General features: G+C 34.5%; 1 protein-coding gene across 3 annotated transcripts; it reads right to left on the minus strand.

Moving 5' to 3' along the window:
- Positions 1–2,819: 2,819 nt before the first annotated feature.
- Positions 2,820–12,556, minus strand: LOC120082958 (OVARIAN TUMOR DOMAIN-containing deubiquitinating enzyme 6). Of its 3 annotated transcripts, none has more exons than XR_005483337.1 (10): positions 12,428–12,555; positions 11,150–12,162; positions 10,454–10,615; positions 8,899–8,976; positions 8,716–8,794; positions 8,331–8,476; positions 3,800–3,865; positions 3,542–3,716; positions 3,133–3,394; positions 2,820–3,046 (listed from the first exon to the last, which is right to left on the minus strand). XR_005483337.1 is itself a non-coding variant. In XM_039038404.1 (10 exons), exons 3-10 carry the CDS (start codon positions 11,837–11,839, stop codon positions 3,183–3,185), a joined length of 1,608 nt encoding a protein of 535 aa, XP_038894332.1. In that variant the 5' UTR covers positions 11,840–12,044; positions 12,126–12,162; positions 12,428–12,552; the 3' UTR covers positions 2,838–3,182. The 3 variants fall into 3 exon arrangements, 2 of the variants coding, with proteins under 2 accessions (XP_038894332.1, XP_038894333.1); XM_039038404.1 differs by having other exon boundaries at positions 2,838–3,394; positions 11,150–12,044; positions 12,126–12,162; positions 12,428–12,552; XM_039038405.1 differs by having other exon boundaries at positions 2,838–3,287; positions 12,428–12,556.
- Positions 12,557–13,071: the final 515 nt, after the last annotated feature.

The following is a 13,071-nucleotide window of genomic DNA, read 5'->3' on the forward strand; positions in this document are numbered from 1 at the left end:
ATGTGAGTTTGGGACCAGCTAAGTTATTTATTTGGTTTACAATAGGAGAGATCATAATTTGATAGACCTTGATAAGCATAGCATAAGTTATGTGATATTTTGTTGAAATCTTGGAATTTTACTGCTTATTTTCACCTATTTTATGTTATATAGAATGTGTAGCATTGGGAGTATTTGTCTTTGTAATTGACTTATAATATGGCTATAAATTACCTTGAGCTATGTAATTATGTGGCTTTTTTCTTCTTCTGAACTGCTAAATGCTAACAAAGACTTGGACTGAATTTTTCAATTGTTTGTGGCTTGATGTGTTAAAGTAGTTGCTGACTCAGCTTCTTACTCAAACTAGTGCAATGCACGTTAAATGTCAAATTGTAATTTAAAATTTTAAAATAGTATTTAATTGTTGAAAGATAAAACTCTAGTATAAATGTATGATATTATATATATATATATTTAAATAACATTGTAATAATCAAAACAAAATAGACTCATAAATTAGGGTTATGTTAGGGTTATGTTGGTAACCATTTTGTTTTTTGTTTTTTGTTTTTTGTTTTTGAAAACTAAGTCTATATCCTTTCATTTGTTTACAATGATTTTCATCATACTTAGAGTATAAGAGTTGAATTTTTAGTTGGATTTGAAAAACAAAAATAAGTTTTTAAATAGTTTTCTAAAGTTTACTTGGTTTTTTAAGACATTGGTAAAAAGTAGGGAAAAAAAAAGAAATTTAGAGGTGGAAAAGTGTTTATAGATTTACTTTTCAAAAATTAAAAATAAAAAAAATCAAATGGTTATTAAATGAAGTCTGAATTATGAATTAATTAATTATTAAGTCTTAAATTTTAATGTAATCAGAATCGAGGTAGAATACAAATAAGATTTGAGGTAAAAAGAAAATAGTGCATACAAAAAGTAACCTCATTATTGACGGTTTTTTTAATAAAAAAGTTTAAAATTTTAATGACATTTTTTTCTCCAAAATATTATATTTTCTTTATAAATTTTTTTGTGAACGTTTCTGAACTCTATTATAAATTTGCTTACAATGTTATAAAGAAATGCAAAAACTTGATTGTATCTGTTCTACTAACCTAAAAAAAAATACTTTGCCTTCAAATGTCTCTTTATTTTTCTTCTCGAAACTTAGATTGTATGAAATGATTTTTTAGGATTATGAGTAAACATACGGTCCTTTTATATATGCATCTCACCCTTAAAGTGAGAATGCACAAGTTTGATATTTTTAAATTTATTTCACCTTTAAAGTTGCCTTGAAGGTTTTTGTTCTTTTCTTTAAACTTGGATGGATCGTATGAAATCATTTTTAAGATTGTAATCAAACACATTTTATTATTGTATGTGCATCTCACTCTATAAGTGAAAGAATGCATCAGTTTAATATATAATCACCTCTATCTAAACAATGTAATAAATGTCATTTGACCAATCATGTTAGATCTTGAATGTATCTCGTCGATATCAATTGTGTACCTATTAGACTCAATAGACTCCTACACTTGAGGAGTTATGTCATATCTAAAAAGGGTAAAATAGAGATTCATAAAAAAAAAAACATAAGCAAATGAGAATATAAAGATTCTATTTACAAGAGTTTAGCCTTAAGTTCATTAAATAGAACTCTCAGCACATAAGCACTTTTCATAGCTAGAATCTCACAAATGCAAGTTTTTACCAAAATTATCGGCTTTAGCATTATCTAAAATTTGGCCACAAATTTATTTCCTTACTACCCTCAAATTTTTGGGACATGTTATTTTTTTATATTTTGTGTAATAGAATTTACCATGGAATGTCGATAGTCAGTGGAATGCCAAGAATGCTGCTCAGGAAGCAGAATCTTGCTTGCATAACTTCCAGTATGAAGACCCCATTTCATTCGTACGTAGTCAACTTTGGCAAATTTGAAGCATAAATTTGCAAATTGTGATATGTTTTGGTCGTTGCTTATGTGCAATCATTTTCAGAGAAAGATAATGGGTTTATTATAACCATAATCTTATATCTAATAACTTTAAAAAATGATATTAAACATTAATTATTTGTTTTATCAACTAAACACGTACACGCAAATATCATGGAATCAATTCTCCATGATAGCCACCACATATCTAAGATTCATCCCATGAATTTTTTTAATATCTAAATGTTGTAAAAATCAAACGTATTATCCCATGAAATTAATCGTAAACTGACCCATAGACTCAGATATAAATAAATAAATAAACATTAGTTGAATTTGATACCCCTTTGTATTTGTTGAAATAAAAATAAATAAATAAATTACATCAACCAACACATGAAAGAAATCATTAAATGCTAAATGTAAACGAAGTTAAAAGATAATCAAAGTGAGTAAATTTGATTGGACATTATGATGAAGGCTTATTAGGATGAAAATGCTCAAAATCAAATTGTTCTTTTCCCTTCCACAAATTCTTATTTCAGGGTTACCAAAATGAACCTAACTCAACTAATGTTTTAATCATATATGTTTTTCCCACACAGCAGATTGTAAATCAAAAACAAAACAAAACTTATTTTGGGGTTAATTCAGCACCTTCCCGCATTACTTTATCTCTGCCCCACTAGTTCATTCAAAACTCGTGAGTGTCCTTTCTTTTCAAATTGGTTAACGTCTTACATTCCATCCCCCCCCTCTTTTCCCCCTTTTTACTGTATTGACTACCACCAAACAAAATTTAGGCTCCACAGATAATCCGCAAAATACTATAATGATTCGAATATTATATCAGGGTGAGGGAAAGGGATTCGACCAATGACTCTTGAGCGAGTAAACATTAAGTGATAAATTTTTGTTGATGATTTTCTTGATTTTCTTGATAGCGTAGAAAATAATACCGAATACGTAACCATACATTTTCTGGGATGGAAGTGGAAATAATGGAGAGCTTGTAATATTGTAGAGATTAAAAGGTCGAGTTTGCTTTATTATCATACCATACCAGAACAGGATTTGAGTTTGTTCCCCTACATGCCTCTCTTTTAACATCTTCACTTTCTAAGTGAAACAAATGATGTTGGAATAGAGTTAGAGAGAGAGAGAGAGAGAGAGAGAAAGAGAGAGAGAGAGAGAGAGAGACCAACCTTCTTCCATCGGTGTCCCTAAGGTCTGCTGCTGGCTGCTGCTTTTCTGATCATTCCGTTGCTTTGCCTTTGCGTCTGCTGCTATCCCCAGTTTCCAACAAATAACAAACCATTGAATCCACATCGTCTCCAAATATGCTATAAGCTTCAATCACCTGTAGATAACCAAACCCCATTGAAAGCACCGTTCGCATTCCATTGCTTAAAACTGACTCCTGCACCCCACTTTCTCTCTTACAATTACCCTCACTTCCCGAGGACCCTGAAGTTAAAAATCAAAACCTTATTAAAGTGAACATAAAACTAACTTGTCATACTCATGCAGTTTTACTTCCCATTTCAAACTCCATAATAGTTTCAGCCACATAGAAATATCACTAAAAGTATGGATGATTAAGAGTATACATACTGGCGCCTGATGAAGACGGTTCTGCACCGGGGGTGGAGTTGTCTCTTCGGTCTAATTGGTGCTTCAAGGAGTATCTAGCAAGATATTCAGCTCTAGAAGCTTCCATCACCATCTGCTCGATCTCCTTTTCAGTAACCTCAAGATCTGAGAAATACCGTCCTTGAGCAAGAAGAGCCTGTCAAGTCAAGAAAGTAAAAGGTCATTCTCTTATTTTACAAACCTCATGTGATCTAAAATATAACAGTCCAAGATACTTGCATTATCAAGCTGTTGATCTTGCTGCGCTTTTAAAGCAGCCTTCACTTTATCCTTGTCAACATTTGCCTGCACAGTGCATATAGAAAACATCAAGGTCCATAAGACGTTCAACAAAAAGTTTTAAAACACACAACTCGTTCACTGGAATCTTTGGCACGCTAAAACTACTTGAGTGAAGATTTATGCTTTTCAAGAAAATTTAACCACCACCTCTGCCCAACCCAAACTAAAAAGACACCAAGGAAAGCAATATTAATAGCACGTGCTCCTATTAAGTAGCTGATAGAACCAAATATAGTGAAAGGTATACAATAATGGAATTCCTAGATAAATCAAGTGATCAAAATACTTGTACTGTCCCAATCTTGAGAATACTCTCAATCCCTAAAATTCATACTCCAAATATTGCCTATCTTCTTTATTCCCCGCCCCCTCTATATAAAACCAACAAGCCTAACAAACTATCTAACTAATTATTGATATAACCTTATATTACCCCAATTAGAATACCTATCATTACCTGCCCCTCTATTACACCTTGTTCTCAAGGTGTGGTTACAAAAAATTGAGACTGAGGCATCCTTTTTTTTTTCTTTCCCCCTTTTTTAACAACGCCGATCAGCGGCAGTAGCTTTGACAACAGTTGGCGATGTGGGGCAGAATTTATCAAATGGCAGACATTGTGAAGGTGAAATTTTTCTTGAGGTGGCTTGGGTATGCTTGATCTTTTCACATGAGTCAATTAATGTAATTTCAGGTGGGATATTGCTTTTTTCCTTTTTTTTTTTTTTAATTTTTTTTTAACTGAAACAATACTTTTCATTGATAAAATGAAAAGAGACTAACGCTTAAATTACAATGAGACAATATAATTATATGACGATAGAAATCGGAGGGATCAGTAGGCGACCGGATATCTCAACTAGGTTGATACACCCATAGTACATCACATCCCAGTACAAAATATATCGTTAAAGTAAAGTACAATATTGCTATTAGAATCCAAACTGAATGAGGAAGAGCCCGGCCAACCCGACAACTTGCTGCCTCATTATTCAGCTTTAAAAAGAAATGGGCCTTCACTATTTAATGTATAATTGGCCCCAAGACTCCACCCATGGCCCCACATTTTGACATTTCACGTGATTAAGGAATCTCTTCCTTTCATCTTCACAAAATTTCCAACGGTGTCTTCCCCCCCAAGTCTTCATCTCCATCTGACTGCATTCTTCGACAATGGTCTCCACAAGCCATTTGCCTCACTTTCTTTTTTTCTTTTTTATTTTTTTTTAATCATGCTTTTTGTGTACCAGCTTCCACCATATTCTCAGCTTCGTCCACAACAGCGTTCGTCATCAAGTTTTTTCTTTCTTTGTCCATTTTGTTTTCCATTTCCCCTTTTCAATCCCTTTAAAATTTTTCTTTGTGATTTCTTTTGTCCATGCCTCCCACAGTTTTCCATCTCCAACATCAATTGTAGATGATGGCTTATTTGAGATTTCGCTCCCAACTTAGCCCAATCTGATGATCAATCCTCCATGAAGCGATGTTTAACCAAATGCAACCACCCATTCGAGCCTTCATCTTCCTCGCCCTGGAGGATGGGAACCTCCAGTTTTCCCAGCCGCTTATGATCCAAAGGAACTCCACACTTAATAGGCTGGTTGTTCCCATCATTGCTTGCAGTATTATTCTGCTACTTCACCGATTCTACAACTTTATGCACAATCAACCAACGTCCGCCCAAATTTCCTTGTCCATTTGTGTACTCTCTACAGAAGCCAATCCTCCTCGGCACAACAATCCTTCAAGTCATGAGAACATCACCTTCATTTCTTCTCTTAGTGTAACTCAAATTGCTAATTCATCTCCCCCTCCTCGAATGTTGCTCTACTATCTCAGCAAACCGAAATTCCATTTTTGCTTGCTTTTCTATCTCCACCTTGTCTTCCAACAGTACAACCTTACTCTCTATCTCACCCACTGTGAACATCGCTCTGATACCAATTTGATAGAACCTGAATATATTGAAAGATAAATGATAATGGAATTATAAGATAAACCAAGTGTTTGAGGTACTTGGAAGTTGGACCCTCCTAGTCTTGAGACTACTCTCAAGCCCAAATTCATACTTCAATATTGTTGATCTTCTTCATTCCCCACCCTCTCTATAACCAACAAGCCTAACAAACTCTCTAACTAATTACGAATATATCCTTATAATATCCCAATTAGCATACCTATCATTAACATCTGTTTGCTATTTTGATGAATATTTAGTGTATGTTACCATAAAACTAAATATATGAGAACATCAATGAAACTGATGCACAATAGTAATCAAATGTTTCTAAAAGAACGTCCATCATTGAAGTTCATCCAATGAGAGAATAAACAATGAAAAAGAAAAGAGAATAAAAACATATGTTCGCAATACATTTATTCCTGCATGTTAAGCAAGACTTCTTCAGGTAATAATGAGGTGCTATGAAGCACAGACACTCCATTTTAAGGGGTGTCCATGATGGACACGGAGACATTCAGACACGCTCTAGACACATGTCGAACATGCAAATTTTCATATCCTATTTTTAATTTTAGACATGTTGGACATGTGGAGACATGATTAGGACACTTCCTGGAGACGCTTGGGGGGATTTTTTAAAGATAAAATCGTCCAACATCATAAATGGACCCAAATTTAAAACCCAAATCAATAATATCTTAAACTAAGATAAGAAAAAAACAAAAGGAAAGCCCTTTTTTTAAGGAAAAATAAAATAGAAACATAAATGTTTCATCTCCTGCAATTGTTAATTAACTTGACATTTTATGTTGTTTTAGTGGAGTGTATTTAGTATTTTTTGTTAAATTTATATATATCCTAAAAAGATAATAAAAAAGAGTGCATTCCCAACGCATCTGTGTCCCAGCTTTTTTTTTTAATTGGCATATCATTGTGTTTTGCCGCGTCACTTCATGTCCGTGTTTGTGCTTCTTAGATGAGGTGATGTTACTAAACTTAACCAATTGACGAATAAACTAAATCTTAAAAACTTGTCAGAAGTCTCACTCATTAATCCTGGGTGAATTTGCTCTTTAACTCCTCAAAACTCAAATATGAAGGAAAAAATGCAATGCAACGTGTAAATGGTTTGTTATTTATTATTCAAGACTTAAAAAGAAGGCTCTCTCAAGAGGAGAACACTATTGTCACGGATCTCAGAAAGAGCAGGCTCTTGGATTACGTATCAATGAATGCCCATGTCATGGACAGATGAAATCTCACAACAGTCCAATTGAGCTAATCACTCAAAGCTTACCAAGATCGCAATTTGAAAACTAAAAATTACTTCTGGTCAAACAAGAGAATACAATTCAAGGAGCAAAATCCCAAACAAAACAGCCCAAGGGACAAGGGGATAGGCATCCCCTCTCCTAAAAGATAACAAAAAGACCTTCCAATCTAAGTAAATGGTGTCTATCAAGTAGTTACAAAACAACTTATGTTGGAGACTCAAAGTAGAGGCTGTAAACTATACAAGGTCATAAAAGGAAAGAAGAGAGCTCGAGTTATCTAAAACACTCTAGAATTTCTCTTTTTCCAAAGAAGCCAAGGAATAGACCTAGCAAGACTCATCCAGATCCTCTAGCTTTGTCTTTCAGCCAACACCTGGAGAGGATTCTGGCTAACCACAAAACCATACCATGAGGTTAACCCTGCAAACCAAACATCTGACCGTGGAAATTCTGAACTTTTCCAGCAAACTCACAATGCAACAGATGGGAAGAACTCACTTTTACAGCACATAACACATATTGGGGAATGGACTGGGTATTGATACTATCAAGGGCTGTGGGTCCAAAGGATAATTTTTCACTTGCTTTGGAATCACCCTGTCCCAAAACAGAGTACACAAAAAGCTTCATCTAACACTCCTCGTTTTTCTTGAAGAACAACCAGGGCAAATGGCTTGTAAACATACCACACTTATCCAATCTTCCAGAGCAATGTATTGTGCCCTTGAGAAGGACATCTAGTTTCCAACAGCAAAGCAAGCCTAGCCCACTCCTTTACCACTCTATCAAAGAGACCCCTTCTCAAACCAAGGTCCCAAGCATTACCATTCTAAAATCCTTGGCCTTAAGATCTTTGGTCAAAGAAGAAACATTGTTTTAAGGGTTTAGTGCGTCAAGACTTTTTCTTTTTTTTTTGGCAAGAGATAATTTCACTGAATAATGAAATCACAATCAAGGGAAGGGAAGCCAAAACCCTATAGTTTTCTGAAATTCTTTGCTTTACTTATCTCTCAGAAAGGGACTGGTGTAGCCTTTGACTTTATCATGCCTTGAACAGGCCATAATTATAACTATACCCTTGGAAGGATCATTGGGAAAATTATTTTAAAACCCACTTGATAGGTTGGTTGTAATATTTTCACCTTTTTTATGATCTCTCTGTTACAAAGGAGGTTTCAAACTGTTTCCTTAATTTTAGTTATAACAAACAGGAAAAAACAAAAAGGCATACCCCTCGAAGACTGCTGAAGCCAAGCCCTGCACCAATTGCTAAGCGCCGTGGATCAACAAGAGAGTTGTAATGATTTCCATGATGATAACTCAACCGAATGGGAGGCAGGTCAGTAGCATAGTTTCCATGAAAGATGTTAATAGGTTCTGCATTACAGTAAATGTAATTAAAAAAAGTATAGAAAACAGAGACTTCCATTTAACACTGATAACTATGATAATAATAATAATAATAATTAATAACAAAACTGTGAGAAGGTAAAATAAAAAATAACAAAAAAAAAAAAGGGTCACAAGCTATAGGCATAGATGATTGACACACTACTTAATAAGGTAGGTAAAACACCATCCTAGACCAGAAACCATAACCATAACATAATTTGCACCTGTGCCATAGGAAAAAATATGGATTGGTCGATTATACATCTCACAAAGGGCTTGGATTTCAGCATTATTTCCATATACCTGCAACAAATGAAAGAACCCCCTTCCATCAGCAAGCACCAAAATTGAAGGAAAAAGTTATATAGAATTAAAGCATATTGATAACAATTTAAACTACTCCAGACCTTATCTCTTCTTTTCCTCTTGCAATAAGATGTAAATCCTTCAGTTATGAACTGGGAAAAGTGATCCCTCTCACGCTCCTGAACAGTATAGTAAACTCAATTAAACATACAGGCAAAACTTGTTCCACGGATCCTTACACTAAAGTGAAACATGGAATATAATCAAAATAGTCATCTATATTCTATATGTACCCAGTTACTGGAGTCTGTATGAGAAAAAGTGCCTCCTATAGAAATGCAGCGACTAGTGAGTTCAATTTTCTGTTTCTGTATAGCTACCTTTATTTGTTTATAGTAGTTAGTTAATCAGGTGGTTCATTAGTTGGCAGTGCTCACACGAAATTTGACGGGAAGTTAAATCCAACTTTTCTTTGATTGTTCTTTCAATTTTTTGGAGAAATTGCTGAATTCTTCTGAAATAGATTTCTTTTTTAACAACACGGAAGGTCCATCCAATTGTTGTGGGGTTCAAGATTATATCGGATTAGAATGTTGTTATGGCTACTCTCTAGTAATATCTTTAAAAATATATACATAAAGAAAAAATTAGAAAGGCGGACGAATGTGTAGTGGGCTAGCTTTCTTACAAATAGCTTGTGTTCATGTACCCTCTCTCTATACTACACTACAATAATCATTTTTCTTTAATCAACAATCAACGTCATTGAAAACTGGAGGTGTTTCATGTCTTCTCTGTTCATTTATCATGGTGCAGTTTTTTATATTAAAAAAAATGAAGTTAGCATATCCTTTTGGTCAAATGTGGTTTACCTTTAAACTATATAATAAACCGAGGCTTCCCTGTTCAGTTTTCGTATCTCGTTAAACAAACCCCATTGGGGAACTTTATGATAAGAAGACCAAGATCCATTTGACGTAAAGACATAAGAACTCTTTTATAGGAGGTTATTCAGAATGAAGACAACTAGATGTGATGAGAATTCCATGAAGGGCACGTTCTCTAAAATATCTCGCATTATTCTTAACCAGTTGAGTGGATTTTTCCTAACTCCTTTGGCATAGGCTTGGGACTGGGGGGCCAATTCCCTTCCCTCCTTTTGAACTCTTCCTCTACTTAATTGGTGAATGAATATTAATGGTTTGATCTATTCATAATATATATATTAGTTGGTTTCTCTAACATCTGTTATAGGCACCCATAAGGTCAATATTTCACTGTTTCTCACTGAACCTTATATATCTCCTCCATTATTGGCAGTCCAGTTCTACATAAAATTAAAAAAATAATTTTAAAAAAAAAGGAGATAAAATAGGCATTGTCTTTTTTCCCAATGTCAGTAACAAGAAGTAATCTTGCCACGCCTTTTTTTTAACATTAACATTGTTATGGTAAGAATTGATCTTACCATATCAGTATTAAATATTGGTTCGACTGACATTCAATTCAATCCACAAAAATAATAATAAGAAGAAGAAGAAGAATAAAATAATAAATAAATCCTTCATCAAAGTCAAATGGAGATGCTGAAAGCAAAATACTTTTGAGGCCATCATAATATCATCAAAGAGAGATCAACTCAAGAATTCATCATACCATGTAATCTATGCACATCTGTCGAATCAGATCATATGCTTCAGAATCCCCATACACTTGATCTGCAACAGCACGAAATAGGCAATTCCCATCCTCCAGCATTCTTTTAACTTCAAAACCTTTTACCCGCTTAATTTCAGCCTCGAATTGCCTCTCTCTTTCCTGAAATAAGTTAAAACGAATTGTGTGCGTTCGATCAATACAGGAGTTTATTAAAAGGAATCTTACACGGATGAGTGCAAGAATTCTATCACAGAAGATGCATGAACATATAACATTACCAGCTCTCAACAGCACAATAATTTTATGAAGGAACCCCATGCTTCCAAAAAGGACTAAAATGCTCATTTGACAGGAAAATCCTTGAAATTCTACAGTTCAAGGTATTCAAATACCTAGATAAATAAGAACCCAAACAAGGGGCCAAAAACCTTATTTGATAGTCAAGAAATAGAAATAGAAAACCTTGACATTCATTATGAGTTGCATGAACAATCAATAACTACTAAAGCACAATGTATAAGGGGAAACCACAAGAAAAGAGAGGATCTTTAGAATTCCATTTCAGCATCTTGACATTTAAAACAAGAAAAGAAGAATTTCAGAGTTCTAAAATATATATAGTCTAGAAAAAAACCAAAGAGTCAGAAGACTAAGAAATCGATCGATTTATTTGTATCATCCTAACAACATTACCAGATCATAATATGACACATAACAAGAGTTCTGCTCATCCGCACTGTTGTAACCCTCACTATCAACATGTGATCTTGGAGAGGAAGGACGTGACCCAGTGAGGGAGGTCCTATTTGAAACAACAGACCAAGGAATGCCACTTCTTGAGGACCCAATTCTACCAGCATTTGAACTTCCCAAGACATGTCTCCTAGTGTTTGATGAGCTCACTGAAGAAGGTTTGAGTGGTGGGGCAGGGGGTGGTGGGGGTGGTGAATTCCCTCGAATGGCCTGTGAGGAATCCCCCTTACAGCACTCATTTTCAATTGCATTCCTATCCGGAATTTTCAAGTGATCCAATACCATTCTAGGTTCCCCTTGATCCATAGTATCGTCTTTAACAACTTTCTCATTGTCCCCAGAAAGTTCATCTCTCAAAATTTCCATCTGGCGATCATTATAAGATCCTTCGATTAAAACATGCTCTGTTTTAACTGTCTTGCTTTCGCAGCTATTTGCAACGTCCAAAACCTCATCAGCAGTAGACTGTTCCTGTATAATCTCTCCAAGTTCCTCATCCTTCGAAGCTGGCTGTGGAGAAGTAGAAACATGTTGTTCAGGGCGAGATGATGAAGAAGCAGAGGCTGAAGATCGGTTGGTGTTTGTAGAAGAACCACCAGAGGAACCTCTTGGTATAACAACCCTCGTCATTGGAGATGTGTATCAAAGGACACCTCAAGAAATCAACAAGAACCCCAATTATTGGCGTCAAGAAGCAAGCTCAGAGACTAGTGAAGAAGGCAGTAGACATGGGTTTGTCACGAGTTCTTGCCTTGGGAGCAGTGACACCCAACCCTCGGCAGAAAATATTCTTCCAGCCCAGCTCCTTCTGCTGCTGCTCCTTGCAAAACGATTTCTGCATTCCCCTAAAAATTCTCATGAGACCCAGACCTCGAACTTTAAACAAGAAAACCCTCTTTTAAGTAGTCGAATTTACCCGGAAATGATCAGAGAGGCGATTCCACAAGTCCAAGCTGCAATAAAAAACCATGAATCACAAAGAAAAATCGATAAACACAGAGAATTATACCTATACGATGATCAAAATCAAAAGGGCAGAAAAAGGAGACAATTTCATTAATTATCCACCGATAACATTTATGATTCTTGATGATTAAACCAGACAAACACCCGGAGAAATGAAGAGAAAAGATCCGATCAACAACCCCAGAAAGGAAAAAAGGAAGAATTAAAAGGGGGAAATGGGTAAAGTTGACTGATGAGGAGTAAGATGCTCACCTGAAGGAGAAGAAAGCCCGGAATGTTGGATCTGGGAAGGAAGGAAGGAAGTGGAGAAGAAAAAAAACGAGTGGAGAGCAACAAAAAGAAAGAAAGGAATGAATTGAAAAGAGGGAAAATTATTTTAGGGTTTTTGCACCATAAAAAGAGGGAAAACTAACTTGGGGGCTAACTCAACAGTCTTATTTATTTATTTATCAAATTTTTCTTTACTATGTTATTGTAATAGTATTAAATTTTTGTAGACATAGAGATATTTTTATCTATATTTTTGTATTTCAATGGATTTCATATCATCATAAAGGATGAATCGATATTTCCACCATATTGTATAAAAATCCATAAAACATAATAATTAAGCAACAAAATATTATTATTATAAATATCATATAAATAATAGATATATTAACTTATTTAAAAATCACAAAATGTTTATTTATTTACTAACTCAAATTTATTTTCTGATTTTTTTATTTTTTTTAATTTTTCTAGAAATATCTATCAGAATCAAAATTTTATCGACATTTGCATCAAAATATTTATAAAATTAAGACCTCGGTATTTCCGTTGACATCCACATTTTAAACATTGATTATTATTATTATTATTAAATAAACTTTTGTAGGGAGAAAAGAAGATAAAAT

The sequence above is a fragment of the Benincasa hispida genome, chromosome 8 (assembly GCF_009727055.1).
Source record: "Benincasa hispida cultivar B227 chromosome 8, ASM972705v1, whole genome shotgun sequence".
NCBI classification, from domain to species: domain Eukaryota; kingdom Viridiplantae; phylum Streptophyta; class Magnoliopsida; order Cucurbitales; family Cucurbitaceae; genus Benincasa; species Benincasa hispida.

Coding starts and splice junctions, on each gene's coding strand:
- LOC120082958 (XM_039038404.1), bottom strand. CDS start 11,839: ATGACGAGGGTTGTTATACCAAGAGGTTCCTCTGGTGGTTCTTCTACA. Junction 3,866..8,330: donor GCTTCAGCAGTCTTCGAGGG/GTATGCCTTTTT, acceptor TGCACTGTGCAG/GCAAATGTTGACAAGGATAA. Junction 3,717..3,799: donor AAGATCAACAGCTTGATAAT/GCAAGTATCTTG, acceptor TTGACTTGACAG/GCTCTTCTTGCTCAAGGACG.